Source organism: Oncorhynchus clarkii, chromosome 18 (genome assembly GCF_045791955.1).
Source record: "Oncorhynchus clarkii lewisi isolate Uvic-CL-2024 chromosome 18, UVic_Ocla_1.0, whole genome shotgun sequence".
NCBI classification, from domain to species: Eukaryota; Metazoa; Chordata; class Actinopteri; order Salmoniformes; family Salmonidae; genus Oncorhynchus; species Oncorhynchus clarkii.
Window position 1 is genome coordinate 39,192,688 of NC_092164.1, and position 27,979 is coordinate 39,220,666.

Sequence of the window (27,979 nt, forward strand, 5' to 3'; positions counted from 1 at the left end):
TCCAAGTGCACTTGATCGGCATTGGACAGACACACTTTAAAAGTGTATAAATGTTTCTTAAAATATAGTGCTGATACGGTATTTGCAATTTACCTCAATTACAAGAGAACTCCCTAGGAAAGTTTTTGTTGTTGCATGCAATACCCAAAATAGCCACCAGGGGTAGCTACCAAACGGAGCTATTTTGCATGGGAAATCAAGTTGCTTCCACACATCCGGCGAAAAAAAAAGAGAACGATGGCTACAGAGGGTTTCCAAACCTGTCGTCTTTGAATAATTATTGTCATTCTGGATGAAAAATAGCGATAGTATCACCCCCTCCCCCAACATACATCGTGATGGAAAAGAATCCCGTCACACGGTGGTCATAGTGGCACGAGCTTAAAACTGTTTCGTTACAATCCGGTGTTCGTAGCAAGCTAGCTAGTTGTGCTGCGTGGGCTTGCGTCACCGGGCAGCTGTCCGTCAAATTCCTTGGTAAGTAGCCACTAGCTATGCTAGCTAGACCCCATAACTAGCTAGACTGCAAGTCACTTTTTTGTTTCTACCGAAGCAAGCTAGCTACACATGGATAGATAGCATGATGATCGTGTGACATTACGATTCTACCGAAGTCTGACAGTTTGCTCGATGTAAGTAATTGTGACAAGAGAAGTTATTTACCAAAGTAGCTACGATACAACAAAGGAGGACGTAATGCACGCCACTTCGCTCAATGTGCATGAAATGTCAAAGGAGGAGGGTGTAATGAGATGTAGTTAGGCTCGCTAACTGCATTGCCTTAGACATTTTACTGTTTTTAGAACAACAAACGTTAGCTAGCGAAACCCAATTCCACCAACAACAAAAAAATCCCTTTTTTTTTTACGGCATAATTATTTGGGTACACAGGCTGACTTCAGTCTCATTCATCACTTGTCTTGACAGCTGTCAAACTGGGTTGCTCAGTTACAAACTGTCAAAGTGATGTAACGCAATCAACTGCAATCTAACCTTTACACAGCTCATCTCTCATCAGACTATGTAGGCCTAATTACCTAAAACGACATATAATGTGTGTAACATATATCTTAAACATGTTTCCCCAGGGAGGGGTCTATAAAACACAAAATGGCGACTCCAGTCAACATCCAAAACCCCAGTAAGACGTGGGAGCTGAGCTTGTATGAACTGCACAGGAGCCCACAGGTAATGACGGCCACGTTCCACGTAGGAATAATTACAAATGCATCCCGGTGAAAAGTGATTTAATTGTATTGCATTCCCAGAAACAGAAGTGCTTTTTATAGTTTCTCATAACAAAAATCTGTGTAAGGAACTGTGACCATGGTCAATCAGTTTAACGCTGACCCATGAAGAACATGGATGGGCCATCATAGACTTATATGTGCCTGTATTGTCTGACACATTCCCCTCCCTGCCTGTAGGAGGCGATCATGGACGGCACAGAGATAGCTGTGTCCCCCCGGAGCCTCCACAGTGAGCTGATGTGCCCCATCTGTCTGGACATGTTGAAGAACACAATGACCACCAAGGAGTGCCTGCACCGCTTCTGCTCCGACTGCATCGTCACTGCACTCCGATCAGGGTGAGGGACACGCACAACTGTGTGACTATTTGAGGATGACTATATTCTCGCTACTCTGGACTGTGCGCTCGTATAAATCTGAGGAGAACCTCCATACTAAAGATACTTTATAAAAGCGTATTTTTAACTCGCTCTCTGTCCTCTCCTCCTCAGGAACAAGGAATGCCCCACGTGCCGAAAGAAGCTTGTGTCGAGACGCTCGCTCCGCCGCGACTCCAACTTTGACGCCCTCATCTCCAAGATCTACCCCAGCCGTGACGAGTACGAGGCCCACCAGGACCGGGTGCTGGAGAGACTCAACCGGCTGCACAACAAGCAGGCCCTCAGCTCCAGCATTGAGGAGGGGCTGCGCATGCAGGCTCTGCACAGGTAGGAGATGAGGGAGGATTGGGGTAGGATTTATAGGTTTCCCAGAAATCCCAGTTGAAAGATTCTTGGAATTAGGAGAGAGTTGTCAGACTTAGTATGTAGACAAACAAACAACACTGACTGCACAAGTCAGGGAAAGTTCCTACTTTATTGAGGATTTGAAGTTTAAAATGGCCTCTCTCGCTCTGCTCACCCTTGACGCCCCAGAGCCCAGCGAGTGCGCAAACCGGCGCAGGAGAGCGACAACACCACCTTCAGCGGCGGCGAGGACAACGGGGATGCACGGTCACACCTCTCCCACGACTCTGCGCCCTCCCACGCGCCCCTCCCCCCGAGCCACACACCCTCTGAGGCCGGGCCCAGCCGGAACCCTAAGCGGCCCAGGGTGTCAGATGAGTCAGGCCCAGAGGTGGATGGGGGCAGCCCCACGGCCCCGCTCCGGCACCACAAAGAGGGCCCTGGCTCAGAGATAGAGCTGGTTTTCCGTCCGCACCCCCTGCTGGTCAACACACAGGACTACAGCCAGACCAGGTGAGGGCTGTGTGTGGAGGGGGGGGGAAAGCTGTGAGGTGTTCTGTTATGACTTCTCAAATGATGGTAATTTCAATTCGGAATGTATTCCTGAAGGGTCTTTTTTACTAGTTTTGTTTTTGTCACTCCTCATTCCTGTCTCAGATATGTGAAGACCACAGCCAACGCCACAGTGGACCATCTGTCTAAGTACCTGGCTCTGCGTATCGCTCTGGAGGAGAGGCAAAGAGAGAGCCAATCCGATGCAGCGATGGAGAAGGGGAAAGAGGGAGTGGAGGCGGGGGCTAAAGGAGAGAAATCAGCAGGAGGAGGGGCCAGCCTGAAGAACGTCAGTGAGAAGCAATACACCATCTACATCACCACATCAGGGGGCCAGTTCTCTGTGAGTACACAAGCTTATCCGTTCTCTTTTTTTTCAGGGTGGGAGCTATTATCAATGACTATTATCCGTTCTCATACCTCTGACATACGTCATTTTTTTCCTATCTCCTTCCTTTTAAACTCTACTTTTATCTTCATCCATTGCTTTATTTTTTCCTTCCTACCATTCCCTTTGACTTGTTCTTCTCCCTCACGTTTCTCTGTACCTCTTTCTCACGTTTCTCTGCACCTCTTTCTCAGACTCTGAACGGCTCCCTGACTTTAGAGCTGGTGAATGAGAAGTACTGGAAGGTCAGAAAGCCTCTGGAGCTTTACTATGCCCCCACCAAGGACCAACCTCTTCAACCATCACAGCCACCGCAGCAGAAGTCCCCACAGCCCAAAGAGGGGTGAGGAGGACAGGAGTCCTCCCTCTTCAGCCGTTATCACTCGCTGTCTCTGACAGATTTCTGTGTGTGGCGTGTAGCTGCTTCTAAGGTAGTCATTTGGAACATTCCATAGATTGAAGGTCTTCAACTTTGACCTCAGAATCTGAAGTTTTTCTGTTTTTATCCTCCGTAGCTTCTAATCAAACCTGAGTATGAAGTTGTTTTTGCAATTCCTACACATTTTTTTCCTTAATCGAATGGTTGACTTAAAATGCTGTCTGGACCGGTGTGCACACCGACGTAGTCCAGCCTTCCTTCAGACCACCAAGTGTTGCTTGACCTTGCATCAGGACTGCCTTCAGATCAGTGTGAGGATTCATACACTACCGGTCAAAAGTTTTTCAAACACCTACTCATTCAAGGGTTTTTATTTATTTTGACTCTTTTCTACATTGTAGAATAATAGTGAAGAGATCAAAACTATGAAATGACACGTGGAATCATGTAGTAACCACAAAAGTGATAAACAAATCAAAATACAGTACATTTTATAGTTGAGATTCCTCCCCCTTTTCAAACAGTCTTGAAGGAGTTCCTACATATGCTGAGCACTTGTTGGCTGCTTTTCCTTCACTCTGCGGTCCGACTCATCCCAAACCATCTCAATTTGGTTGAGGTCGGGTGATTGTGGAGGCCAGGTCATCTGATGCAGCACTCCATCACTCTCCTTGGTGAAATAGCCTTTACATAGCCTGGAGGTGTGTTGGGTCATTGTGCTGTTGAAAAGCAAATGAAAGTCCCACTAAGTGCAAACCAGATGGGATGGCGTATCACTGCAGAATGCTGTGGTAGCCATGCTGGTTAAGTGTGCCTTGAATTCTAAATAAATCACTGACAGTGTTACCAGCAAAGCACCCCCACAACATCACACCTCCTCCTCCATGCTTCACGGTGGGAACCACACATGTGGAGATCATATGTTCACCCACTCTGCATCTCACAAAGACACGGCAGTTGGAAACAAAAATCTCCAATTTGGACTCCAGACCAAAGGACAAAATTCCACGATCTAATGTCCATTGCTCGTGTTTCTTAACCCAAGCAAGTCTCTTATTATTGGTATCCTTTAATAGTGGTTTATTTCAGCAAATCGACCATGAAGGCCTGATTCACACAGTCTCCTCTGAACAGTTGATGTTGAGATCGGTCTGTTACTTGAACTCTGTGAAGCATTTATTTGTGCTGCAATTTCTGAGGCTGGTAACTAATGAACGTATCCTCTGCAGCAGAGGTAACTCTGGGTCTTCCTTTCATGTGGCTGTCGTCATGAGAGCCAGATTCATCATAGCGCTTGATGGTTGTTGCGACGGCACTTGAAGAAACTTTCAAAGTTCTTGAAATTTTCCGTATTGACAAACCTTTATGTCTTAAAGTAATGATGGACTGTCATTTCGCTTTGCTGATTTGTGCTGTTCTTGCCATAAAATGGACTTAGGGCTATTTGGTAAAGTACTATCTTCTGTATACCACCCCTACCTTGACACAACATACCTAATTGGGTCAAACACATTAAGAAGGAAAATGTACTTTTAAGAAGGTACACCTGTTAATTGAAATGCATTCCAGGTGACTATCTCATGAAGCTGGTTGAGAGAATGCCAAGTGTGCAAAGCTGTCATCAATGCAAATGGTGGCTATTTGAAGAATCTCAAATACAAATTATATTTTGATTTGTTTAACACTTTTTTGTTTCCTACATGATCCATCTGTGTTTTGATGTCTTCACTATTATTCTACAATGTAGAAAATAAATAAAAACCCTTGAATGAGTAAGTGTTCTAAAACTTTTGACCGGTGGTGTACATTGGAAAATGTTGTAGAGATTAACCCCCTTTTCCCTTTGAGACAGACTTGGGATGACCAGAGGTCATATAGGATGGTTGAATTTAATATTATGCAAGAATATACTGCTATACAGCAGTAGATTGGGACTTTTCTATACTGAATTCAGCTTGCTTTGAAATTAGTTAATGATTGCAACTATTTATGTCATATTTAATTTCTTTAAGACATCACTGATGCACTATGCCGCTTATTGAGGATATCAAGTAGCAACGGTTGGTGGAATTGAGCTAGTTAATGTGATTTATCCTAAGCTTGGACCCATAGGGTCCACAGGGCTTTTTCCTAATGCTAGCTTTCACTTCCTTTAAGTCTTACCTGATGCACTTTATACACCGAGTATACTAAACATTAGGAACACCCCCCCCCCCCCCCCCCCCAAAGGGATGCTGGCCCATGTTGACTCCCAATGTTTCTGACAGTTGGCTGGAGGACCATTCTTGAGACACACGGGGAAACTGTTGAGCGTTAGTTCTTGACCCAAACCGATGCACCTGGCACCTACTACCATACCCCTTTCTAAGGTACTTAAATCTTTTGTCTTACCCATACAATCCATGTCTCAAGGCTTAAAAATCCTTCTTTAACCTCCTCCCTGTCATCTACACTGAAGTGGATTTAACAAGTAACATCAATAAGGGATAATAACTTTCACCTAGATAGTTTCATGGAAAGAGGTGTTATTGTTTTGTATACTCAGTGTATGTTCTGCTGGCATATAATGGGTTTTCTTACCTCAGTTTTTCTATGATCTTTGTACAATTAAGGCAATATATCCCACTTTGAACTGTTACTCAGCTTGTTTGTATTGCAATTCCTCTTGATCCATTCAGCACAATAAAAAAAGGCCAGGATTGCGTTGGTATGAAACTGGTGCTGTGGTGTTATGACATTTTACATACAGCTCATTTTGAAAGTATTCAGACCACGACTTTTCCAACATTTTTGTTGTTAGAGCCTTATTCAAAAATGGATAGAGAGAAACTTATACTCATTAATTTACACAAAATACCCCATAATGACAAAGTGAAAAGTTTTTTTGCTCGTTTATACAAAATAAAACATACCTTATTTACAAAAGTATTCAGACCCTTTGCTATGAAACTCAATTGAGCTCAGGTTCATCCTGTTTCCATTGATCCTTGGTAAACTCAATTGATTGGACATGATTTGGAAAGGCACACGCCTGTCTATATAAGGTCCTACAGTTGACCGTGCATGACAGCAAAAACCAAGCCATGAGGTCAAAGGAATTGACCGTAGAGCTCTGAGACAGGATTGTGTCAAGGCACAGATCTAGGTACGGGTACCAAAAAATGTCTGCAGCATGGAAGCTCCCCAAGAACACAGTGGCCTCCATCATTCTTAAATTGAAGAAGTTTGGAACCACAAAGACTCTTCCTGGAGCTGGACACCCAGCTAAACTGAGTAATCGGGGGAGAAGGGCCTTGGTGAACCCCATGGTCACTCTGACATATATCCAGATTTTCTGTAGAAATGGGAGAACCTTCCAGAAGGACAACCATCTCTGCAGCACTCCACCAATCAGGCCTTTATGGTAAAGTGGCCAGATGGAAGAAATTCCTCAGTATAAGGCACGTGACAGCCCGCTTGGAGTTTGCCAAAATGCACCTAAAGGACTCTGACCATGAGAAACAAGATTCTCTGGTCTGAATGCCAAGCGCGACGCTCCCCATTCAAACTGACAGAGCTTGAGAGGAGCTGCAGAAAAGAATGGGAGAAACTCCCCAAATACAGAAGTGCCAAGCTTTTAGCGTCATACCCAAGAAGACTTGAGGCTATTATCGCTGCCAAAGGTGCTTCAACAAAGTACTGAGTAAAGGGTCTGAAGAATTATCTAAATGTGATGTTTCAAATCATATTGTATTTGTCACATGCGCCTACAACAAAATAAGCTGTTCAGGAGCCTTATGGCTTGGGGGTAAAAGCTGTTAAGTCTTTTGGACCTAGACTTGGCGCTCCGGTACCGCTTGCCGTGCGGTAGCAGAGAGAACAGTATGACTAGGGTGACTGGAGTCTGACAGTTTTTAGAGCCTTCCTCTGACGCCGCCTGGTATAGAGGTCCTGGGTGGCAAGCTTGACCCCCAGTTATGCACTGGGCCATACGCACTACCCTCTGTAGTGCCTTGCGGTCGGAGGCCGAGCAGTTGCCATACTAGGCAGTGATGCAACCAGTCACGAAGCTCTCGATTGTGCAGCTGTATAACTTTGAGGATCCATGCCAAATTGTTTTTCTGAGGGGAATAGGCTTTGTCGTGCCCTCTTCAAGACTGTCTTGGTGTGTTTGGACCATGAGTTTCTTAGTGATGTGGACACCAAGAAACTTGAAGCTCTCAACCTGCTCCACTACAGCCCCGTCGATGAGAATGGGGGCATGCTTGGTCTTCCTTTTCCTGAGTCCACAATCATCTCCTTTGTTTTGATCTCAGAGGGAGGGAGAGGTTGTACTGGCACCACTCAGCCAGGTCTCTGACCTCCCTATAGGCTGTCTCATAGTTCAGTGATCAGGCCTACCACTGTTGTCATCAGCAAAGTTAATGGCATTGGAGGTGTGCCTGGCCATGCAATCATGAGTGAACAGGGTGTACAGGAGACTGAGCACACACCCGAGGGGCCCCTGTGTTGAGGATCAGCGTGACAGATGTGTTGTTATCTACCCTTACCACCTGAGGGCAGCATGTCCGGAAGTCCAGTTGCAGAGGGTGTTTAGTCCCAGGGTCCTTTAGCTTAGTGATGATCTTTATGGGCACTATGGTGTTGAACGCTGAGTTGCAGTCAATGACTAGCTTTCTCAATCCTGTTTTTGCTTCATCATTATGGGGTGTAGAGGGGGGGGGGGGACTATTTAATCCATTTTAGTATAAGGCTGTCACATAACAAAATGCAGATTAAGTCAAGGGGTCTCTATACTCTCAGAATAGTGTAGGTGAATTCATACTGAACAAAAATATGAAACTTGAGTTACAGTTCATATAAAAGTTAATTGAAATAAATGAATTAGGCCCTAATCTATGGATTTCACATGACTGGGCAGGGGTGCAGTCATGGGTGGACATAGGCCCACCCACTTGGTAGCCAGGTACAGCCAATCAGTATAATTTTCTAAAACAAGGGTTTTATAAGACAGAAATACACCCCCCCCCCAAAATGAGAGAAATACAATGTGCATTAAAAAAAAATCTGCTCATAATTCATCAAAATGAAACTTGGTTGGTTATGAGAATATGACCATGTATAACACCAAGGTGGACAGTACAGCACTCCATGCACTAGGTTGCAACAACCTAGGACTTTGACCATCACTCCAGTCCTTTACAACCTTTTCAAAAGTATACCACATATCAATTATACACCGCCTTTTCCATTCCTGGCCGTGAGGTCTGTTTACAGTGCTTGTGTTCAGTCCCATCTAATTGGGGATCGATTCAGACTTGGGCACAACAGTGTGTAACATTCAGATAAATTGACATACCGGACATTGTAGAATAAGAAATTACATGAGTTCCATTCATGACATTCCCACCTTTGCTTACAGAATGTGGCCCAGGTGAGTGTAGTCTCTGGACATCAAGTGACAAACTACCTACATGGGAGCAAAGAAAGACAAAACTGCCACTGACCGAGGCTCTGTTCTGAGTCAATGACATAACTCCAACAACCGCACCAAAACAACTCAGTATGAAGAAATGAGCAAACAGCCAAATGTGTGAACTGTGGCATTTATTGACACATGGGGAGCAGGGAGACAGTTTACTTCTTCTTGGACACACCAACGGTGCGACCACGACGACCGGTGGTCTTAGTGTGCTGGCCACGCACACGCAGACTGAAAGAGAGAGGGACAGTCAGTCAGTACAAATGTATCCAGGAAGTCAACTTGAGAAATCCCATACTAATGAGATTTAGTAGTAGGTTAGTAGAACAAACACAGAAAATTATCTGAACACATTGACAGCAGAAGTGGAATATGCATACCATTATACCATAACATTGGTATGCCTACAATAATAAGCACTTACTCAAGGAACCTGTGCACATTGAGTTTGACTGCAATTGACTACAAAATAAGTTGGCTAATAATGCATTCTAGATATAACAGCTCAGCAGTACAGAGATCAATCTAAACACAATTTACAGAGCATTTAGGGCCAGCTTCCTGGCATGGCTTGCAAGCATATTGAAAGAGTCTTGAAAGTGCCTTTCAGTCCAAACACAAAAGGTTAGGAAGTTGTCCAAAAATAGGGAGTTGACTCATCCAACAACAAACACTTGTTTTCATTTTCTATGTGCCCTAGTAAACAATCCGGAACTAAGTCTGTCCGGGAAACCAGCCCTTTAGCTGAAAAATGGGATTTCCCCTTTTCATTAAATCTAGAACACACAAAAGCAATATAAAAAAAAAATGTAGAATTTAGTGGGTGCTTATTTTTGTCCTATTTTTTTGCAGATCCCAAATCCTTCTGAGTGGGTTCACAGCCATGGTCATAAAATAAACCTATATAGCTGGACATAACGCTTACCCCCAGAAATGCCTGAGACCACGGTGAGCCCTGATCTTCTTCAGCCTTTCAAGATCCTCTCTCAGCTTGTTATCCAGACCGTTAGCAAGGACCTATAACACACAAACAAGGACCATTGTAAGACTGGACTCTAAGACAAATGTACATTTAGCTTTCAGCAATGACTCAATTTGTATTGACAAACCATAGACGGGATGTCAACTAACTCAAATAGTTTAGTTCCAATTTAGAAATTAGTCACCAGACATCGCAAGTCTGCTGCAGTCACATACCTGACTGTACTTGCCATCCTTTACATCCTTCTGTCTGTTGAGGAACCAGTCAGGGATTTTGTACTGGCGAGGATTCTGCATAATTGTCACTACCCTCTCGACCTGGGGACAAATGCATGTATACATCAACATTAGTGAGATGCTAGGTAGAAAAATAAACTAATCAATGCAGACTGAGTTTGCAGATGACTGGGCCTATCACAATACCCCACAGTGATTGATGCATGATAATCCATGAAGGGAGTGCAAGGTTGGGATTCAATCAACCAGCACAGTGTTGTTTGAATTCCAGCCTCAGCCGCTCCAATTCATACAGCTGTCATGTTTAGAGAAACAGTATGTACACAACAGCCCCATGTATTCCTCACCTCATCATCGGTCAGTTCTCCAGCCCGCTTGCTGAGGTCGATATCAGCCTTCCTCAGGACAACATGGGCATATCGTCTGCCAACACCCTGTGTAGGAAAGACAAATGAAACATTACTTAGGTTCATTCCCACAATTGCCAACGGTGCAGACATCGCTACCTGGTTCTGAGAAAGACATTCTGAACAAGTCTACCTTGATTGCTGTGATGGCGAAGGCAATCTTCCTCCTACCATCAATGTTCGTGTTGAGAACACGAAGAATGTGCTGGAACTTCTCAGGAATGACCAGAGACTGCAGAGAAATAACAGAACAAACACGGTCAATAGAGATTTTTACTTTGCTAGGTACATTGTCCTTCGTTAATTTGTCCTTCTGCATTAATAATTTGTACTTCCAAAGCCTGGAATAAACTAGCAAACGTGTAGTGTAAAAATGTCGAGTTCAAATCTCAGCCTTCACATGGCTACCGTAGTGGACATGGACTGACTTTAGATACTGTAACTCGTGAACAAGTTCTTACTAACTTTAACAATTCATCCAACATTGAGTAGCAATGAGATTACCAAAACTAGTTGGCAAGGATGGCTGAAAACTGATTGGCTAATACCAACCACACAAACAAACTAGTGTGTAAAAGTGAGGGTTACTACAATCTATATTTTGAGAATAAAAGACCACAACCAAAGCCTATACTGACAAAAGCTGTACTTCCATGCAGCAGTGTCAGCGCGGAATAGGCAATTTAGCATTGGCAGTTAGCTGTTCATTTGCATCAATATATGCAACTTCAATATAATAAATACATGCTAAAAGCTCTCAAAAACAATCTTAACAATCTCACCATCGTTGTCCAGTGTACAGAATGACCCTAAAAGCGACGATGAACGCAGATATTTAGAATAATTTTGTAGCCCAATTCAGCACTCACCATCTTGGAAGCAGGTTCCGTTCAAAGAGGAAGTTCAAAGGCTCTCGCGAGGGCTTTTGCGTTCGTTTCGAGAGTTCACAGAGGAAGTGGTTCCATTCGCAAAACGTGTCCGTCTGGGAACAAATCAAATCAAATTGTATTTATCACATGCGCCGGATACAACTGGTGTAGACTTTACAGTGAAATTCTTGCTTACGAACCTTTCCCACGATGCAGAGTAAAAAATAAATAAAATAAAAATGATATATATATATCTGGATGCCTAGTCACTTTACCCTGCCTTCATGTACATAAGTATCTCGTACCTCTGCGCATTGATCTGGTACTCCCTGTATATAGCTCCATTATTGTGTATTTTATTCCTCTTGAGTTAGTTACTATATATTTTATTCCTCTTATATATATATATATATATATATATATATATATATATATAGTAACTAACTCAATAGGAATAAAATACACAATAATGAAGTGTGTGTGAGTGAGTGAGTGTGTATATGGTGTGTATTTGAGGTCTAGTGAGTGTGCGTTGGGTCAGTGCAAGATAGAGATACAATATTTAAAAGATAGCTTTTAAAACAATATACCAATAAATAAAATATACATTACCTTTAAGATTGTGTATATTTGTCTAATAATTGTATTCAACATACATTTATTTTCAACTAATCTCAAAATGATCTTTACTTATTGTTTTTCCTCACGTATCCCGGGGACATTGGGGAAGAGCACACTACCTTTGTAGTTTTTTTTTAGGTTTGGAAGCTATGGCGGATAGAGCAGTGACTGCTGCTATGTCCGATGTAAACACAACTGTCCACTCAACGGCGAATTCCATGGCATATTTACAAGATGAGGTGACGTTAGCTAATGATTCTTGCATACCATATATGTTTCTGATTGTTCGACTTCTATTGCTCTCTGTGTTCATTACATTGACAACACCAGCCCAATTTACGTAGCTAGCGAACTAGATAATCGTCTGATCTGTCTCGTTAGCCAAGCTACTGTTATCTATCTCTAACCAGCTACATTTCTGGTGATTTACATTACCTGTAGTGTTTGCTGTCGTCGTCGTCGTCTGCATCATTCAGAGATGCAAGGCTAGCTAGCCAGTCACTGATTTATTGCTATTATGTTTAAAGCTATGGTCCAGTGCGACGTTCCTACACCAGAGCTAGCAAGTTACCTGCTAAGAACAAAATAAATAAAATAACATTCTTTAACACACACGATTACAGACATGTGTTGCTTTCTTGTCCATGTTGCATATATCTCTGTCTGACACACACTAAGGATCATCAAGGGGCCAACGCTACAATCAGGCTGAACTATCTGTACCCCAAAACAACCCAATAAACAGATGGGTAGAAGTTTCCCTTATCCACTGATACAGGGTCAGATATTTCATCCCGCTCCTGGAAGTCCCCATTGGCCCCAAGTCAGAGTAGAGCCTTAGACTTTTTAGGGGCTGGGCCTCAAAGGTGGAAAAAATAGAAAGCAACTGTCTAAAAGCTGCAATTGAAAAGGCCTATTTAAGTAGCTAGCGAAGTCTTTACTCGTATGAATGGAGTAGCTAGCTAGCTAATTGAATTGTTCTGTCTTCCTTTACAAAGTACATCAAAGCCATGTCAATTTACTTCTTCAACAGATGAAGCCTGACACAGATGCCATGGCCCCGCTCAACCTGGGCGACTTGGACTTGACCACAGATGAGTTCATCTTGGATGAGGTGGACAGTAAGTCCTTCAGCATTATTGTCTTTTCAATGAAGTAATGGTCATATCATCTGGAAAAAATGTGTTCATAGCCAAATAGTAATTTAGCTAATTAGTTCAGTGTCTTGGATGAATGTAAGAACGTACCTTTATGGAGATTAAACTAGCTACCTTCCTTTACTTCACCCACCAGTTCACATACAGGCTAATCTTGAAGATGACTTGGTGAAGGAGGCGTTGAAAACGGTAAGATCGTGGTACCACGGCTGCACCACGCATGGTCCTAAACATCAACACATTTCAGTTTCAATTGTATTTTCGGGTTAGTTTTCATTTTACAGATTGTATATAAGGCTACGTTCCATCAACGGATGGTTTCCTTTCATCTGAATCTCTGTTTCTTTCAGGGAGTTGACCTCCGGCAATACTCTAAACAAGTGGAGGATGAACTCCAACGGATTGAACAAGCTTCCATCAAAGACTGTATCCATTAATTTCTTGAATGATTGTGTGAAAGAATTAGTGCTTTATTTATGGTAATTCCTGATAGGTACAGTAGTTCACCCTGATAGGTAATCTTTGACCAAGCTTGTGTCAGATATCAAGGAGAGCCAGAATATTGCCTCTCTGCACAACCAGATCACAGCCTGTGACTCCATACTGGAGGTGAGTGGATGATTTCCTCAATCAAAAGTGTATCAAGTGGCTTCAGAAGTCCATAAGTCCATTCCAAATGGGTCCACATTTTTGCACGTGCAGTTGTTTTGAAAGAATGCTTTTGCAATTTCCTGGCAAAAATATGTAACGAAGCCATTGACAAATCTATTTTCTCCCCCCTCTTTCTTGCTCTCTCTCTCTTTCTCTCTCTCTCTCTCTCTCTCTCTCTCTCTCTCTCTCTCTCTCTCTCTCTCTCTCTATCCCCACCTTTCCCCTCTCTCTCTCTCCAGCGAATGGAGGGCATGCTGAGCGGCTTCCAGAGTGACCTCTCGTCCATCAGCAGTGAGATCCAGACTCTGCAGCAACAGTCGGTCAGCATGAACATGCGGCTGAAGAACAGGCAGGCTGTACGCAGCCACCTCAGCCAACTGGTGGATGAGCTGGTGGTGCCCGGAGCTATGATCCAGTAAGGGAGTGTGTGTTTTAGTGTTTTAGACAGATTTGTAACGATACATGTACCTGTATAGTTTTAATGGGAGACCATATGTCATATTGATGTCTGAGAAATGCACTTGACGGTCTCTATGATGTTGTAAGTGTTCCTACGGGTAATGTGTTCTAAGAACTGTCGCCCCCCCCCCCCCCACATGTTGTCCGGTCTGCAGGGTAATCTTGGAGAGCCCGGTGACAGAGCAGGAGTTCCTTGAGCAGCTCCATGAGCTCAACAACAAGATCAACTTTGCCAAAGAGCTCAGCTTCAGGGAGACTTTGGCCTGCTCTGACATCCAGGACATTGTGGACCGCCTCAAAATCAAGGTGAAGATACAGGGAGGGAGAGAAATTGAATGGGATGGGAAGAGGAGAAGGAGATGTAAGCGAGGAATAACGGTGTGCATGGTAACGGAGCAAAGATATTGTGTATAAAACTGCCTTTTATTTTGTTCCACAGGCTGTCACAAAGATCCGAGAATTTATCCTGCAGAAGATTTATTCCTTCAGAAAGCCCATGACCAACTATCAAATCCCCCAGAACACCCTCCTCAAGTACAGGTAAGGATATAGGGCTTATAACAGGCTTCAAAACCTTCCACATGTTTGGATACCTTCAAACAGACTAAAAAGCACCGCCACAGTCATGTATCTACCACAATCGTAAGTGTTTCTTCGTACTTTAGGTTTTTCTATCAGTTCCTCTTGGCAAACGAAAGGACAGTGGCCAAGGAGATCAGGGATGAATATGTGGACACCATGAGTAAGATCTACTACAGTTACTTCAAGTCGTACAGCGGCAGGCTCCTCAAAGTACAGGTGAGCGAATGGCACAGGTGCTAAGGGAGTGAAGGAGTTAAAATGCCTTCTCTTGGTTTATAGGCTCAATATACAGTACCTTAATTTAGGTTGTCACTGTGAATTGTTCTGAAACAGCTTGCTGCTATAATGTACAGCAAGGGCTATGTTGTGTTTGATGGTACATTTTCAACCGTGTCGAGTGTCATATCAGTCAAATTAGCTGATACTATTTTAATACTGTTCGCGTAACCTCTTTCTCTGTTGACAGTATGAAGAGGTGGCAGACAAAGATGACTTGATGGGAGTGGAAGACACGGCCAAGAAAGGTTTCTTCTCCAAGCCCTCCCTGAAGAGCAGGAACACCATCTTCACCCTGGGCCAGCGGGGGGCCGTGCTGAGCCCTGCCGAGCTGGAGGGGCCCATCCTCATCCCCCACACTGCCCAGAGAGGGGACTGCAGGGTGAGACCACTGGCAGCGCTGTACAACCCCTCCAAACTATGCCACGTACTACTGCTCGAGAGTAACAGACATTTTGAATGAAATTAACCTACCTTTTAATTATAAGATGTTTAGCACTACTCTGAAATCATTTGAACATGCATAGAGTATAAGGTTGTGAGGTGAAGACACAAAGCCAACCCTAAACGTCTAGATATCGTTAAGCTGTACTGTTCCAACACACCTGTGCTTCTCTCACTACCGTCTTGTCACCACACACACACACATCTTAAAGGAATGCACAACGGCAGAACTCGGACCACAGATTGACAGTTAAACGCAATGCTTCGCAGAAAAGCATGTGGACTCCAGTTCTAATATTAACATTGATGTAGATTATCAAGTCACCCAACCAGCCTTCTTCGTCCCCTCTCAGTACCCCTATGAGACGCTGTTCCGCAGTCAGCACTACGCCCTCTTGGACAACGGCTGTCGAGAATTCCTCTTCCTGTCTGACTTCTTCATGGTGGCTGGAAATTCTGCGCTGGACCTCTTCAACAGCGTCATGGGAAAGACGCTCAGCTTGTTCCTGGTACGAGAATACTTTTTCACCAAAGCATTGCTGTAAAAAAAACAAAACAATGGTAAAGGCATAACAGAGCTTTTTAACGGTGGAGGACCTTCTTTTTTGTGAACTGATCATGATGATGGTCTCTTATGATATGACTAACTCCTTCTCTAACGTACCTATACCCACCTTTCCCTCTCATCCTCTTTTCTTTCCCCTGCAGAAGAGCATGTCCACCTATGTGTCGGACTGCTACGACAGCATCGCCGTGTTCCTGTGTATCCACATCATCCTGCGTTTCAGAGCCATCACAAACAAGAGGACCATCCCAGCCCTGGACAAGTTAGTAGTACTCAATCAGCGCAAAAACTCCATACACTTTTAACTTGGAGCATAATGCTGTAGACTTATCCTATTTCCTGCAGTATGCTATACACTCACCCTACAGTTTATTAGGTACCCCGTTCAGGAAAATGGATCGCTCCTACAGACAGTGGGTCATGTGGCCGTGGCTTGCTAAATAAAGCAGGCAGACAGGCATCCAGTTACTGTTCAGTTGAACGCTAGAATGGGCAAAACGAGTGACCTAAGCGACTTTGAGCGTGGTATGATCGTCGGTGGCAAGCGCGCCAGATCCAGTATCTCAGAAACGGCTGCCCTCCTAGGCTTTTCACTCACGACAGTGTCTAGGGTTTACAGAGAATGGTGCGACAAACAAAAAACATCCAGTCAGCGGCAGTCCTGTGGACGAAAACAGCTTGTTGATGAGAGAGGTCGATTGAGAATGGCAAGAATCGTGCAAGCTAACAGGCCACAAACAGACATAACGGCACAGCACAACAGTGGTGTGCAGAACGGCATCCCAGAACGCACAACTCGGTCCTTGTCACAAATGGGCTACTGCAGCAGACGACCACACTGGTTTCCACTCACATCAGCTAAAAACGAGAAGAAGCGGCTCCAGTGGGCAACACCATCACCAACACTGGACAATCGAGGAGTTGAAAAACATCACCTGGACCGACGAATCCCGGTTCGTTTTGCGTCATGCTGATGGCAGTCAGGATTTGGTGTAAGCAGCATGAGTCCATGGACCATCCTGCATGGTATAGGCTGGTGGCAGTAGTATACTGGTGAGGGATTTTTTCCCTGGCATGAGTTAGGTCCCTTGTAGAATCCACCCCCCAAATAATTCAAGCTGTTCTGGAGGCAAAGGGGGATCCGACCCCGTACTAGATCGGTTTACCTAATAAACTGTCCGGTGAGTGTATATGCTATAAGTAAGGGGAAAGTCTGAATTGTTAACTTATGATACAGTAGTCTTTTTACTATATGTACTGTAAAATGTAACATTTGGGGCCTGACGTGTTAATGTAATTTGTTTCATGATGATGGCCTGAGTGGCTCAGTTGGTAGAGCATGGCGCTTGCAATGTCAGGGTTGTGGGTTCAATTCCCACTTTTTTTGTACTGCGGGACCAGTACAAAAAAGTATGACAATGCACTCTACTTTACGCCGTCTGATAAACGACTAAAACGTCAAATGAAAATCACATATTGACTTCAATGGATTTGATACAGATTTGTTCAATGAAAACACACATCTTAACTCAGAAATCCGCCCTTGATGCTTGATGTAATTGTTTCTCCATGGGTTGCCAGGTACTGGGATGCGGTGCTGGAACTGCTGTGGCCCAGGTTTGAGCTTATCCTGGAGATGAACATTCAGAGCATCCGCAACACGGATCCTCAAAAACTGGGCGTGCTGGACACCAGACCACATTATGTATGAATACACACACACACACGTGTTTTATGTATCAATATCTAATAATACCAGACAGTTGTTGACACCAGTTGTGTTTCAGATCACACGCAGATATGCAGAGTTCTCTTCTGCCATAGTTAGCATTAACCAGACATTCACCAGCGAGCGAACCCACACCCTCCTTGGCCAACTTCAGGTACACAACTAAACAATAATTTAAAAAACAGTAAGACAGTATAAATAGTTGGGATCCTACAATTAGCATAAACATTTGATATAGTGCTTTGTGTGATTTGATATAGCTAACACGGGTATTTTCAGGTTGAAGTGGAGAACTTTGTCCTGAAGATGGCTGCAGAGTTCCCTTCACGCAGGGACCAGCTCATCTTCCTCATCAACAACTACGACATGATGCTCAGTGTACTCATGGTGAGAATAACACAAGTTTAAAACCATAAACATGAACGATTCACTTATTTACCCACCTGAAATGACTCCTTCATTCATTTATTTACATTAAAATGTTAGCCATTTAGCAGACTCTCTTATCCAGAGTGACTTACAGGAGCAATTAGGTGCCTTGCTCAAGTGCACATCAGCAGATTTTTCACCTCGTCGGCTCTGGGATTCGAACCAGCGACCTTTGGGTTACTGGGCCAATGCTCTTAACCGCTAGGCTGTGTCTTGTGAATATACAGAATTGAAAGATGTCATGCTGTTTTCCTCTCTTTTTCTCCATATCATAGGAGAGGGCAGCTGATGACAGTAAAGAGGTTGAGGGTTTCCAACAGCTCCTCCAGGCCAGGAGCCAGGTAAAACCTACACAGGGATTCTGGGAAATTGAGTTTTGTCATGTGTGCCAGATTCACAGATAGTCAGTTTACTCAAAGTATTTACTCCAATGAAATGTTCCCCTCTTTCTTTCTCCTTTCATCAGGAGTTTATTGAGGAGATTCTGTCCTCTCCCTTTGGTGGCATGATAGCATTTGTGAAGGAGAGCGAGGCGCTGACGGAGAAAGGGCAGCTGGATAGACTAAAGAATGACGAAGGTGAGTATAGAGAAAGGATGCAGACCCTTTTTATAATGGAAATGTTTGCCGAATGTTTTCATGATTATACAGTTGAAGTCGGAAGTTTACATACTTAGTTTGGAGTCCTTAAAAGTAGTTTTTCAACCACTCCACACATCTCTTGTTAACAAACTATAGTTTTGGCAAGTCGGCAAGAAGGCCTACCTTCAAACGCAGTGCCTCTTTGCTTGACATCATGGGGAAATCAAAAGAAATCAGCTAAGACCTAAGGGAAACAATGGTAGACCTCCACAAGTATGGTTCATCCTTGGGAGCAATTTCCAAACACCTGATGGTACCACGTTCATCTGTACAAACACCATGGGACCACGCAGCCGTCTTACCGCTCAGGAAGGAGACGTGTTCTGTCTCCTAGAGATGTACGTACTTTGGTGCAAAAAGTGCAAATCAATCCCAGAACAACAGCAAAGGATCTTGTGAAGATGCTGGAGGAAACCGGTACAAAAGTATCTATATCCACAGTAAAACGAGTCCTATATCGACATAACCTGAAAGGCCGCTCAGCAAGGAAGAAGCCACTGCTCCAAAACCACCATAAAAAAAGCCAGACTACGGTTTGCAACTGCACATGGGGACAAAGATTGTACTTTTTGGAGAAATGTCCTCTGGTCTGATGAAACAAAAATAGAACTGTTAGAACTGTCATAATGACCATCGTTATGTTTGGAGGAAAAAGGGGGAGGCTTGCAAGCCGAAGAACACCATCCCAACAGTGAAGCACTGGGGTATCAGCATCATGTTGTGGGGGTACTTTGCTACAGGAGGGACTGGTGCACTTCACAAAATATGGCATCACGAGAAAGGACAATTCTGTGGATATATTGAAGCAACATCTCAAGACATCAGTCAGGAAGTTAAAGCTTGGTTGCAAATGAGTCTTCCAAATGGACAATTACCCCAAGCATACTTCCAAAGTTGTGGCAAAATGGCTTGAGGACAACAAAGTCAAGGTATTTGATTGGCCATCACAAAGCCCTGACCTCAATCCTATAGAAAATGTGTGGGCAGAACTGAAAAAGCGTGTGTGAGAAATGAGGCCTGCAAATCTGACTTAGTTGCACCAGCTCTGTCAGGAGGAATGGGCCATAATTCACCCAACGTATTGTGGGAAGCTTGTGGAAGGCTACCATAAACGTTTGAACCAAGTTAAAAAAAATGTAAAGGCAATGCTACCAAATACTAATTGAGTGCATGTAAACTTCTGACTCACTGGGAATGTGATGAAAGAAATAAAAGCTGAAATAAATCTCCACTATTATTCTGACATTTCACATTCTTAAAATAAAATGGTGATCCTCACTGACCTAAGACAGGGAAATTTGACTAGGATTAAATGTCAGGAGTTGTGAAAAACTGAGTTAAAATGTACTTGACTAAGGTGTATGTAAACTTCTGACTTCAACTGTACATATAATTGGTTATGTTTATGATAGAGATACATGTGTTTATGCAAATGCCTGTGCATTTACCAGGGCCAAGATATCCTGTGGTGTGACACAGGGTTCAATAATTGTTATTCCTAATCGATATCAATGACTTTACTGCTGGGTCTTCTACCGTACTTCCCCTTCTCTTTGCTGATCATACCAATTTGATTTTATCACACAAGAATTTTGATTCACTAATTAATGAGACCAACTCAGGTATGGCCACATTTTCTGAATGGTTCCAGATAAATAAATAATATTTCAATGTAAAACAACATCCTACTTAATTGTATTCACTAGTAAGTATAAGACATATTGTAAAATAAGAGCCAGAATCTCAATTGGTGGGAATGAAGTTGAACAAGTCACATCCACTAGATTCCTCCGATTTATAATTGATGAAAAGTTATCCTGGAAAGATCATATTCAATTTGTCTGTAGCAAAGTACTGAAATCTGTACCAATATCTCATTTACTGTAATATTGTCTGGGCCAGTACATGCCTCCTACCTACACAAATGACTCATAACATCTTCAAGACTAGCCACCTCCTTTAATTACCTGGCTTTACGGCATGAATTTACCCAATTATGCACTTTCGTCTACAAATACTCATACCTCCCAGACAGTTTACCTAAAACCTTCAATGGATTCTTCCTGGTTAATTCTGAAATCCATCTATATAACACAAGACACTGTGATAACCTTCATCCTCCCCATTGCCGCACCTCACAGAGTCAATTCTCTATCGGGTACAGAGGTACCGTACTCTGGAATTCTTATCGTCACATTGCCAAAATATCATCATCCCTCAATAACTTCCAAGTGACAACTGGGGGTCCGCCTGATGAACCAAACTACCCAATAACCCCCTCTATGTAGCCTAACTCTCACATGCGCACGCACACACACACACACATTGTTTTTGTATACTGAGTATATCATGTACAATTATAATTAATATGCTTTGTTTAAAGTGATTGAGCACTTCTTTTTTTTACGTACATTTGTGATGTGGTTTTCATATCAGCCCTTTTGGGCTTCCAACCTCACCGGCACACTCTTTTTACCCGTTTGTATCTGCACAGTTTTTTTTTTTTGTCTTTCACTTCTTTTATTTGGTGCGAATAAATGAAACCTAAGACTGTGCCCGTTTCCGCGGTAACATTCTCTTTACTTCTACTTTCCCCCCCTGTCCTGACTCATTGTTTATTTACCTCTACTGTTTGTTTCTACTCTCCTGTGACACAGCTTGTTGTTTGACTTTCCACCATAACAATTGTCTGACATTTCTCCCACACCTTTTCACACCCATGCCTCCCATCTCTAAATGTATATTGTTTTCTTCTTCCCACCCTTTCTCACCCCCCCCCCCCCCCCTTCTTTCGTTCTTTTTCTCTCAGCCCGGATCACCCAGCTGGTCAGGGGTTTCTCCAGCACATGGAAACAGTCTGTGGAGGCTCTGAGTCAGGACGTCATGAGGTCCTTCACCAACTTCAAGAACGGCACTGGCATCATTCAGGTACTGCTCTCGGTGCTTTCTCTAACGGATGCACTGACCGAAAACACGTTCTAAAAACCAGTAATATAATTGTATGTAATTAAAGGCTATACAGAACGTTTGCCCCTAGGGGTGCTCTTGAGCCAAAAGGGGTCCCATAAATCGACATATGTACAATAAAAAAAAACATATTTTTATATTTAGGCAACTGTGAGCCACGGGCTGTTATTGTTTTTTTTTCTTTCTCTGAAGCTTATTATTCAACTTTTGACTGCTGTCCTCCTATCCTCCAGGGAGCGCTCACTCAGCTGATCCAGTACTACCATGGCTTCCACAAGGTACTGGCCCAGCCCACCTTTCGCAGCCTGGCCGTGCGCTCTGAGCTCATCAACCTGCACCACCTCATGGTCGAAGTCAAGAAACACAAGCCCAACTTCTAACTGGACACTCCAAGACTAGACTTAGGAATGATGTGATGGATTAAATGAAGGAGCTCAATCTGACATGGCCTGATTGGAAACAAGTGAAAGAGTATATCCCTTTGCTCGTGACATCACTCCACTGATTTAAAGACTGTATTGCGCGTGGGAACCTGTCGTTTATGATTTTACCAATGTCAATGGGTAAGGTGTTGTGTAAGTGCTACCTTTTCTTTCATGGGTGCTGGGTTCTTTGTTTTTTTCGGGAGGGGATAAAGAGACAAATAGGATGAGGGAATGTTCAGTGGTTATGGGGATTGACAGGAGAAGGCTGTCAGAAGAAACGGGGTAGATGGTCTATTCCATTCAGGGGTGCACAACTCGAGTTGTGCTTGTTTTGGCTTTCTTCTTATCACATAATTGAACAATTACTGGTTTATGCGTGAACTCACCTGGTTTCCCAAGTATAATCCAGGCTTGTTAAAAGGCAAGGGCCAAAACCTATGGCTCTCAGAGCTGTGCACCCCTAGTTTATTCTGAGTTTGAGAGGGAAGAGCAGGAAAGGGGAGGGATTGGCATCTCCTGGGCCCCTGTTGTGTTCTGATGTGTATACTGTAACTGTAGATGATAACATATTGGAATGTATTAATTTAAGTGTAATATACTCGCAAGGCTGTAAAGGACCATCACATGGCTGTCATTTTCAATGCTTTATTTAACATAAATTAAGATTACATTGCTGTTATAAAATTGAACACAAACAACTCACACTTTCATTTGATTGTATTATATACTTTGTTTTGTGTATATAATGCTCATACAAATGTTGGTTTCATGGCTGTGCCCTTGCCCAGTCATGTGAAATCCCTAGACCTAATGAATTGATTTCCTAATATGAACTGTAACTCAGTAAAATCGTTAATTGTTGCATTTATATTTTTGTTCCGTGTATATTACTATCATAGGAGTAATTTAATATTTACAAACACTGAACATCATGCTCTCAGGTTATTTGTACAAATCAAACCCATTGAAGCTAGAATCCTTAAATGAAACAATAAAGCAGCCACCCACCTGTGTTTTGGTAAAAAGATAAGGGATGAACCTGGAGAAATGTAACCACTCAAATCCATAGACAGCTATGGAGCCAAGGACTGACCATCCATGAAATCAAAATTACAGGTTTAACATTTGCATTCTTTACTACTAACATTGGAGCAAAACAAGCATGCAGTTGGGGTTCTGATATATACATAGGCGTTATATTCTTCAAGAATGAATGGGTGTATCATTCATTCAGCAACTAAGGATTCCAGCTTTAATGATGTGGAGTGAAGAAACAACGTTTTAGGAGGATTTAAAGCATCTCAACCATCTTTGATTTGAGGTAAAAGGTGCACTGGAACCCACTGCCCAGACTACAACCAACATTTTATTAGCCTTTGTTATATTTCACTTTGGCGAGGGGTGGGCACTACGCCACTGATTGGCTTACATGGCCCAAGGGTGTCACAGACTGTACATGTTGAATTGGGGAAGATGACCACCGCACACAACCACACAGCAGGTGGTCCCTAACAACATACCAAGATGGCCACATGCTGCTTTCAGGCAACCACCAGCCCAGTATGTCTTCCCTCTATGCCTATAGACCAAAAATCACTTTCAATCGATGAAAGTGCTTTTTAGTATAGGGGTTTGTTTATTTGGTTCTGGGAAACTAGCCCAAAAAGGTTTAAACCTTGTTAGAGGAGATGTTGAATCAGAGGACTGATCAGCAGGACAAAAACGATGAGCAGAGAGGAGGACCTGTAAACAGTAGATTTACCTAGAGAGACGGAGAAGATGCAGAGAACTTGTTCAACATGTACTATTATTGCCCATCAGTCTTCTACAGTGTCATGGACTTGGTATACTTGCCTTGAATAAGTCATCTCAATTATTTATTTTAATTACTTCAGTCTCTTACCTACAGGTTTGTCCTGGATGTGGATAATCTTTTGAGTTTTAGCAACTTCTGTGGGATACAAAATGTAAAATGTTAGCAGCGGTTGCACGCGTTTACAGATACATCACAAAACAAAAAAAGCTAAGTTTACGCATTAGCATTTGAGGCCATTTTATTACCTTCCACTGTGAGTTTCACAGTGCTCACGGAAAGCCCATGGGAATCCAACACTTTATAAGTCCCAGAGTTGTCCATCCTTAACCCTCGGAGGACCACCAACCCTTCAGCCTCCTCAAGACGACCCCCGTTGACCTTCCCGTCACCCCTCATCCACAGGACCTTCCACTCTGTGCTGTTCCTCCCTTGGAAGACCACTCTCATGGCCTGGGGAGTGTGGAGCGTCAGGACCAGGTCTTCACCCATGCCCATTGACAGCTTGGACTTATGGTCTGTAGAGAAGAAGGAGAGATGAGGATAGCGATATAAAACAACTATTTCAGCTGAGGTCTGACCTGTAGATCTCCTATTACCATAGACTGAGAGGTGAACACTCTGGATGAACACCCGCCTTTTCCTCCTTGTCCTGTCGACCACCATGAAGCTCTCGTAAAGCCCCACATCCCCAAACTGCACGTCGCGCAAGATCAGAGAGCAGTCGCCCTCCCAAAGCTTTTCCCCAGGTACCTCCAGCCGCCCCTCAAACTCGCTGGCCTGCCACCGTTGCTCCCCGTTTTGCTCAAACACGGGCGCATCGGGTGTCTGCCATAGGACGTGGCAAACTGGGACGTTGTCTAGCTGGGACTTCCATTTGCAAGGAAGGATGGCTTGGCTTCCAACAGGGGAAGAGATGGAGAGAGGGCCAGAGGGCAGGGAGGAGGAGGCTGTAGGAGAGAGTTGGAACAAATGTCTTGAAAATCATATGCATTTTTGTTATGTTATTATTATTATTATTATTATTATGTACTCAATCCACAAGTTTTAATTGTGGATAGAGTTAATTTATACTCACCAACACAGCCCACAAAGCCCACAATCCACAGACAATGAAGATGTATAACATGTCTAAAAAGAAAAGGAAGAAGACTGATAAGAGGATTTCATGAAATAATATATATATATATATACACAGTGCCTTGCGAAAGTATTCGGCCCCCTTGAATTTTGCGACCTTTTGCCACATTTCAGGCTTCAAACATAAAGATATAAAACTGTATTTTTTTGTGAAGAATCAACAACAAGTGGGACACAATCATGAAGTGGAACGGCATTTATTGGATATTTCAAACTTTTTTAACAAATCAAAAACTGAAAAATTGGGCGTGCAAAATTATTCAGCCCCTTTACTTTCAGTGCAGCAAACTCTCTCCAGAAGTTCAGTGAGGATCTCTGAATGATCCAATGTTGACCTAAATGACTAATGATGATAAATACAATCCACCAGTCTCCGTATAAATGCACCTGCACTGTGATAGTCTCAGAGGTCCGTTAAATGTGAAGAGAGCATCATGAAGAACAAGGAACACACCAGGCAGGTCCGAGATACTGTTGTGAAGAAGTTTAAAGCCGGATTTGGATACAAAAAGATTTCCCAAGCTTTAAACATCCCAAGGAGCACTGTGCAAGCGATAATATTGAAATGGAAGGAGTATCAGACCACTGCAAATCTACCAAGACCTGGCCGTCCCTCTAAACTTTCAGCTCATACAAAGAGAAAACTGATCAGAGATGCAGCCAAGAGGCCCATGATCACACCCATGAAGACTCTGTCCATAGGACAACAATCAGTCGTATATTGCACAAATCTGGCCTTTATGGAAGAGTGGCAAGAAGAAAGCCATTTCTTAAAGATATCCATAAAAAGTGTCGTTTAAAGTTTGCCACAAGCCACCTGGGAGACACACCAAACATGTGGAAGAAGGTGCTCTGGTCAGATGAAACCAAAATTGAACTTTTTGGCAACAATGCAAAACGTTATGTTTGGAGTAAAAGCAACACAGCTGAACACACCATCCCCACTGTCAAACATGGTGGTGGCAGCATCATGGTTTGGGCCTGCTTTTCTTCAGCAGAGACAGGGAAGATGGTTAAAATTGATGGGAAGATGGATGGAGCCAAATACAGGACCATTCTGGAAGAAAACCTGATGGAGTCTGCAAAAGACCTGAGACTGGGACGGAGATTTGTCTTCCAACAAGACAATGATCCAAAACATAAAGCAAAATCTACAATGGAATGGTTCAAAAATAAACATATCCAGGTGTTAGAATGGCCAAGTCAAAGTCCAGACCTGAATCCAATCGAGAATCTGTGGAAAGAACTGAAAACTGCTGTTCACAAATGCTCTCCATCCAACCTCACTGAGCTCGAGCTGTTTTGCAAGGAGGAATGGAAACAATTTCAGTCTCTCGATGTGCAAAACTGATAGAGACATACCCCAAGCGACTTACAGCTGTAATCGCAGCAAAAGGTGGCGCTACAAAGTATTAACTTAAGGGGGCTGAATAATTTTGCATGCCCAATTTTTCAGTTTTTGATTTGTTAAAAAAGTTTTAAATATCCAATAAATGTCATTCCACTTCATGATTGTGTCCCACTTGTTGTTGATTCTTCACAAAAAAATACAGTTTTATATCTTTATGTTTGAAGCCTGAAATGTGGCAAAAGGTCGCAAAGTTCAAGGGGGCCGAAAGGCAATGTATATATATATATACACACAGTACCAGTACCATGCAATTGTGCCACACCTGTCAGGATGGATTATCATGGCAAAGGAGAAACGCTCACTAACAGGGATGTAAACACATTTGTGCACAACATTTGAGAGAAAAAAGCTTTTTGTGCATATGAAATATTTCTGGGATCTTAAATTTCAGCTCATGAAACATGGGACCAACACTGTCAGCAGCATATCTGTAGACACCTCCGCCACACCTTCATTTATGAAATGGGGGGTGAAAAACATACTATTCTCATGCTTAAATTCAAGGTCAGAATAGCATAGAGAGAAACGTGCATAAAAGGGGAATTATGTTCCATTTATGCGTGCATAACTCGTGTCGAAATTCACCCCTTGATGCACAGCCATATCATTCATTATATTATATCATTATGCAAAAACTGTTCAACAAAAGCCACAATTAGAAAAAAACAAAATATGTTTTACTTTCATATACTGCAAAATGATCTCAAATATTTGTAAAGTTTAAACCTCAGTAGCATATTTGGCACTTGATGTGAAATCAGTTTCGTTTTGCCTCCTGCAGGCGTTTCCAAAATAGAACGATAGAGTTTCAATTGAGTCTCTATTGAGACTGGCTGGGAGCCCTGCTCTGAAAACGAAACTAAATGAATATTGCGGTTCAAAGGAACCATGCATCTCCTCTAGTAAACAAACTTGTCCACACATGATGACATCCACCAAGAAATGCATACATCTCCTCGTTTAAATTAGTTGCACGATGTGAGCACATAGCCTAGCGCAGCACAGTGAATAAGAATAGTCAAGAAGCAGTTAAACAGTATCAATCAGACTGCAGATACAAATGCATTTTTTTTTCTATTTCACTCTAAGAATTCTTTAGATTATTTGCTAAATAATATGCCAATTAAAATTAAATACATATGTGTCTCTTACCGGTCTCGGTCTATGCCATGCATTTTCATTGCAACAGGCTGCTTTGCTAGTTGGTTGACTCCTTGAACTTCCAAGTTGTGAGCCTGAGCAGTGGCAGCAAGCAAGGCAGTGCAAGCCCCAGCCGCGTCATCTGAGCTACCAGAAACGAAACCGAAGAGGAAAAAAATAGAATTACTAATTACAGAGTATTTCCATTTTAAGTATGGGGAACTTCGCAGGAAACACAACCTAAGCCTTAGCAAACTACATTGTCCAAAACCGCAGCTCA

General features: G+C 43.0%; 4 protein-coding genes across 6 annotated transcripts; 2 read left to right on the forward strand and 2 right to left on the reverse strand.

Moving 5' to 3' along the window:
- The first annotated feature begins 209 nt into the window (after window positions 1–209).
- On the forward strand, window positions 210–6,009 carry LOC139373466 (E3 ubiquitin-protein ligase RING2-A-like). Of its 2 annotated transcripts, none has more exons than XM_071114015.1 (7): window positions 210–477; window positions 1,089–1,188; window positions 1,428–1,588; window positions 1,742–1,957; window positions 2,165–2,488; window positions 2,633–2,870; window positions 3,110–6,009. In XM_071114015.1, exons 2-7 carry the CDS (start codon window positions 1,111–1,113, stop codon window positions 3,260–3,262), a joined length of 1,170 nt encoding a protein of 389 aa, XP_070970116.1. In that variant the 5' UTR covers window positions 210–477; window positions 1,089–1,110; the 3' UTR covers window positions 3,263–6,009. The 2 variants fall into 2 exon arrangements, with proteins under 2 accessions (XP_070970116.1, XP_070970117.1); XM_071114016.1 differs by lacking the exon at window positions 210–477 and adding an exon at window positions 488–632.
- A 2,854-nt stretch (window positions 6,010–8,863) lies between these two features.
- LOC139372627 (ribosomal protein S18) lies at window positions 8,864–11,362 on the reverse strand. 2 transcript variants are annotated; one of them, XM_071112400.1, is made up of 6 exons: window positions 11,250–11,362; window positions 10,514–10,612; window positions 10,321–10,407; window positions 9,953–10,054; window positions 9,681–9,772; window positions 8,864–8,986 (listed from the first exon to the last, which is right to left on the reverse strand). In XM_071112400.1, the coding sequence occupies exons 1-6, from the start codon at window positions 11,250–11,252 to the stop codon at window positions 8,911–8,913; spliced, it is 459 nt and encodes a 152-aa protein (XP_070968501.1). In that variant the 5' UTR covers window positions 11,253–11,362; the 3' UTR covers window positions 8,864–8,910. The 2 variants fall into 2 exon arrangements, with proteins under 2 accessions (XP_070968501.1, XP_070968502.1); XM_071112401.1 differs by having other exon boundaries at window positions 11,163–11,270.
- Window positions 11,363–11,993: 631 nt separating this feature from the next.
- Window positions 11,994–23,063, forward strand: LOC139373484 (VPS52 subunit of GARP complex). Its single transcript, XM_071114053.1, has 19 exons — window positions 11,994–12,109; window positions 12,904–12,991; window positions 13,164–13,216; window positions 13,378–13,453; window positions 13,569–13,636; window positions 13,918–14,093; window positions 14,293–14,443; window positions 14,577–14,677; window positions 14,803–14,935; window positions 15,186–15,377; window positions 15,793–15,948; window positions 16,148–16,266; window positions 17,586–17,709; window positions 17,792–17,887; window positions 18,013–18,120; window positions 18,438–18,503; window positions 18,629–18,740; window positions 21,613–21,731; window positions 22,004–23,063. The coding sequence occupies exons 1-19, from the start codon at window positions 12,020–12,022 to the stop codon at window positions 22,148–22,150; spliced, it is 2,175 nt and encodes a 724-aa protein (XP_070970154.1). The 5' UTR covers window positions 11,994–12,019; the 3' UTR covers window positions 22,151–23,063.
- Window positions 22,821–27,964, reverse strand: LOC139373486 (immunoglobulin superfamily member 11-like). Its single transcript, XM_071114058.1, has 6 exons — window positions 27,712–27,964; window positions 25,087–25,139; window positions 24,608–24,958; window positions 24,257–24,526; window positions 24,099–24,146; window positions 22,821–23,957 (listed from the first exon to the last, which is right to left on the reverse strand). Exons 1-6 carry the CDS (start codon window positions 27,738–27,740, stop codon window positions 23,875–23,877), a joined length of 834 nt encoding a protein of 277 aa, XP_070970159.1. The 5' UTR covers window positions 27,741–27,964; the 3' UTR covers window positions 22,821–23,874.
- Window positions 27,965–27,979: the final 15 nt, after the last annotated feature.

Bases quoted from the DNA above. Each gene is read 5' to 3' on its own strand.
- LOC139373486 (XM_071114058.1), bottom strand. From the start codon at position 27,740: ATGAAAATGCATGGCATAGACCGAGACCG. The intron at 24,959-25,086 runs GTGAGTATAAAT...TCTCTCCTACAG, and splicing joins GGGCTTTGTGGGCTGTGTTG to CCTCCTCCTCCCTGCCCTCT. The intron at 24,147-24,256 runs GTAATAAAATGG...TGTATCCCACAG, and splicing joins TGTGAAACTCACAGTGGAAG to AAGTTGCTAAAACTCAAAAG.
- LOC139372627 (XM_071112400.1), bottom strand. The intron at 10,408-10,513 runs GTAGACTTGTTC...TTTCCTACACAG, and splicing joins TCGCCATCACAGCAATCAAG to GGTGTTGGCAGACGATATGC. The intron at 10,055-10,320 runs GTGAGGAATACA...ATTTGTCCCCAG, and splicing joins GAGAACTGACCGATGATGAG to GTCGAGAGGGTAGTGACAAT.
- LOC139373466 (XM_071114016.1), top strand. The intron at 1,189-1,427 runs GTAATGACGGCC...CCCTGCCTGTAG, and splicing joins AACTGCACAGGAGCCCACAG to GAGGCGATCATGGACGGCAC. The intron at 1,589-1,741 runs GTGAGGGACACG...TCTCCTCCTCAG, and splicing joins GTCACTGCACTCCGATCAGG to GAACAAGGAATGCCCCACGT.
- LOC139373484 (XM_071114053.1), top strand. From the start codon at position 12,020: ATGGCGGATAGAGCAGTGACTGCTGCTATGTCCGATGTAAACACAACT. The intron at 12,992-13,163 runs GTAAGTCCTTCA...TTCACCCACCAG, and splicing joins CATCTTGGATGAGGTGGACA to TTCACATACAGGCTAATCTT. The intron at 13,217-13,377 runs GTAAGATCGTGG...TGTTTCTTTCAG, and splicing joins TGAAGGAGGCGTTGAAAACG to GGAGTTGACCTCCGGCAATA.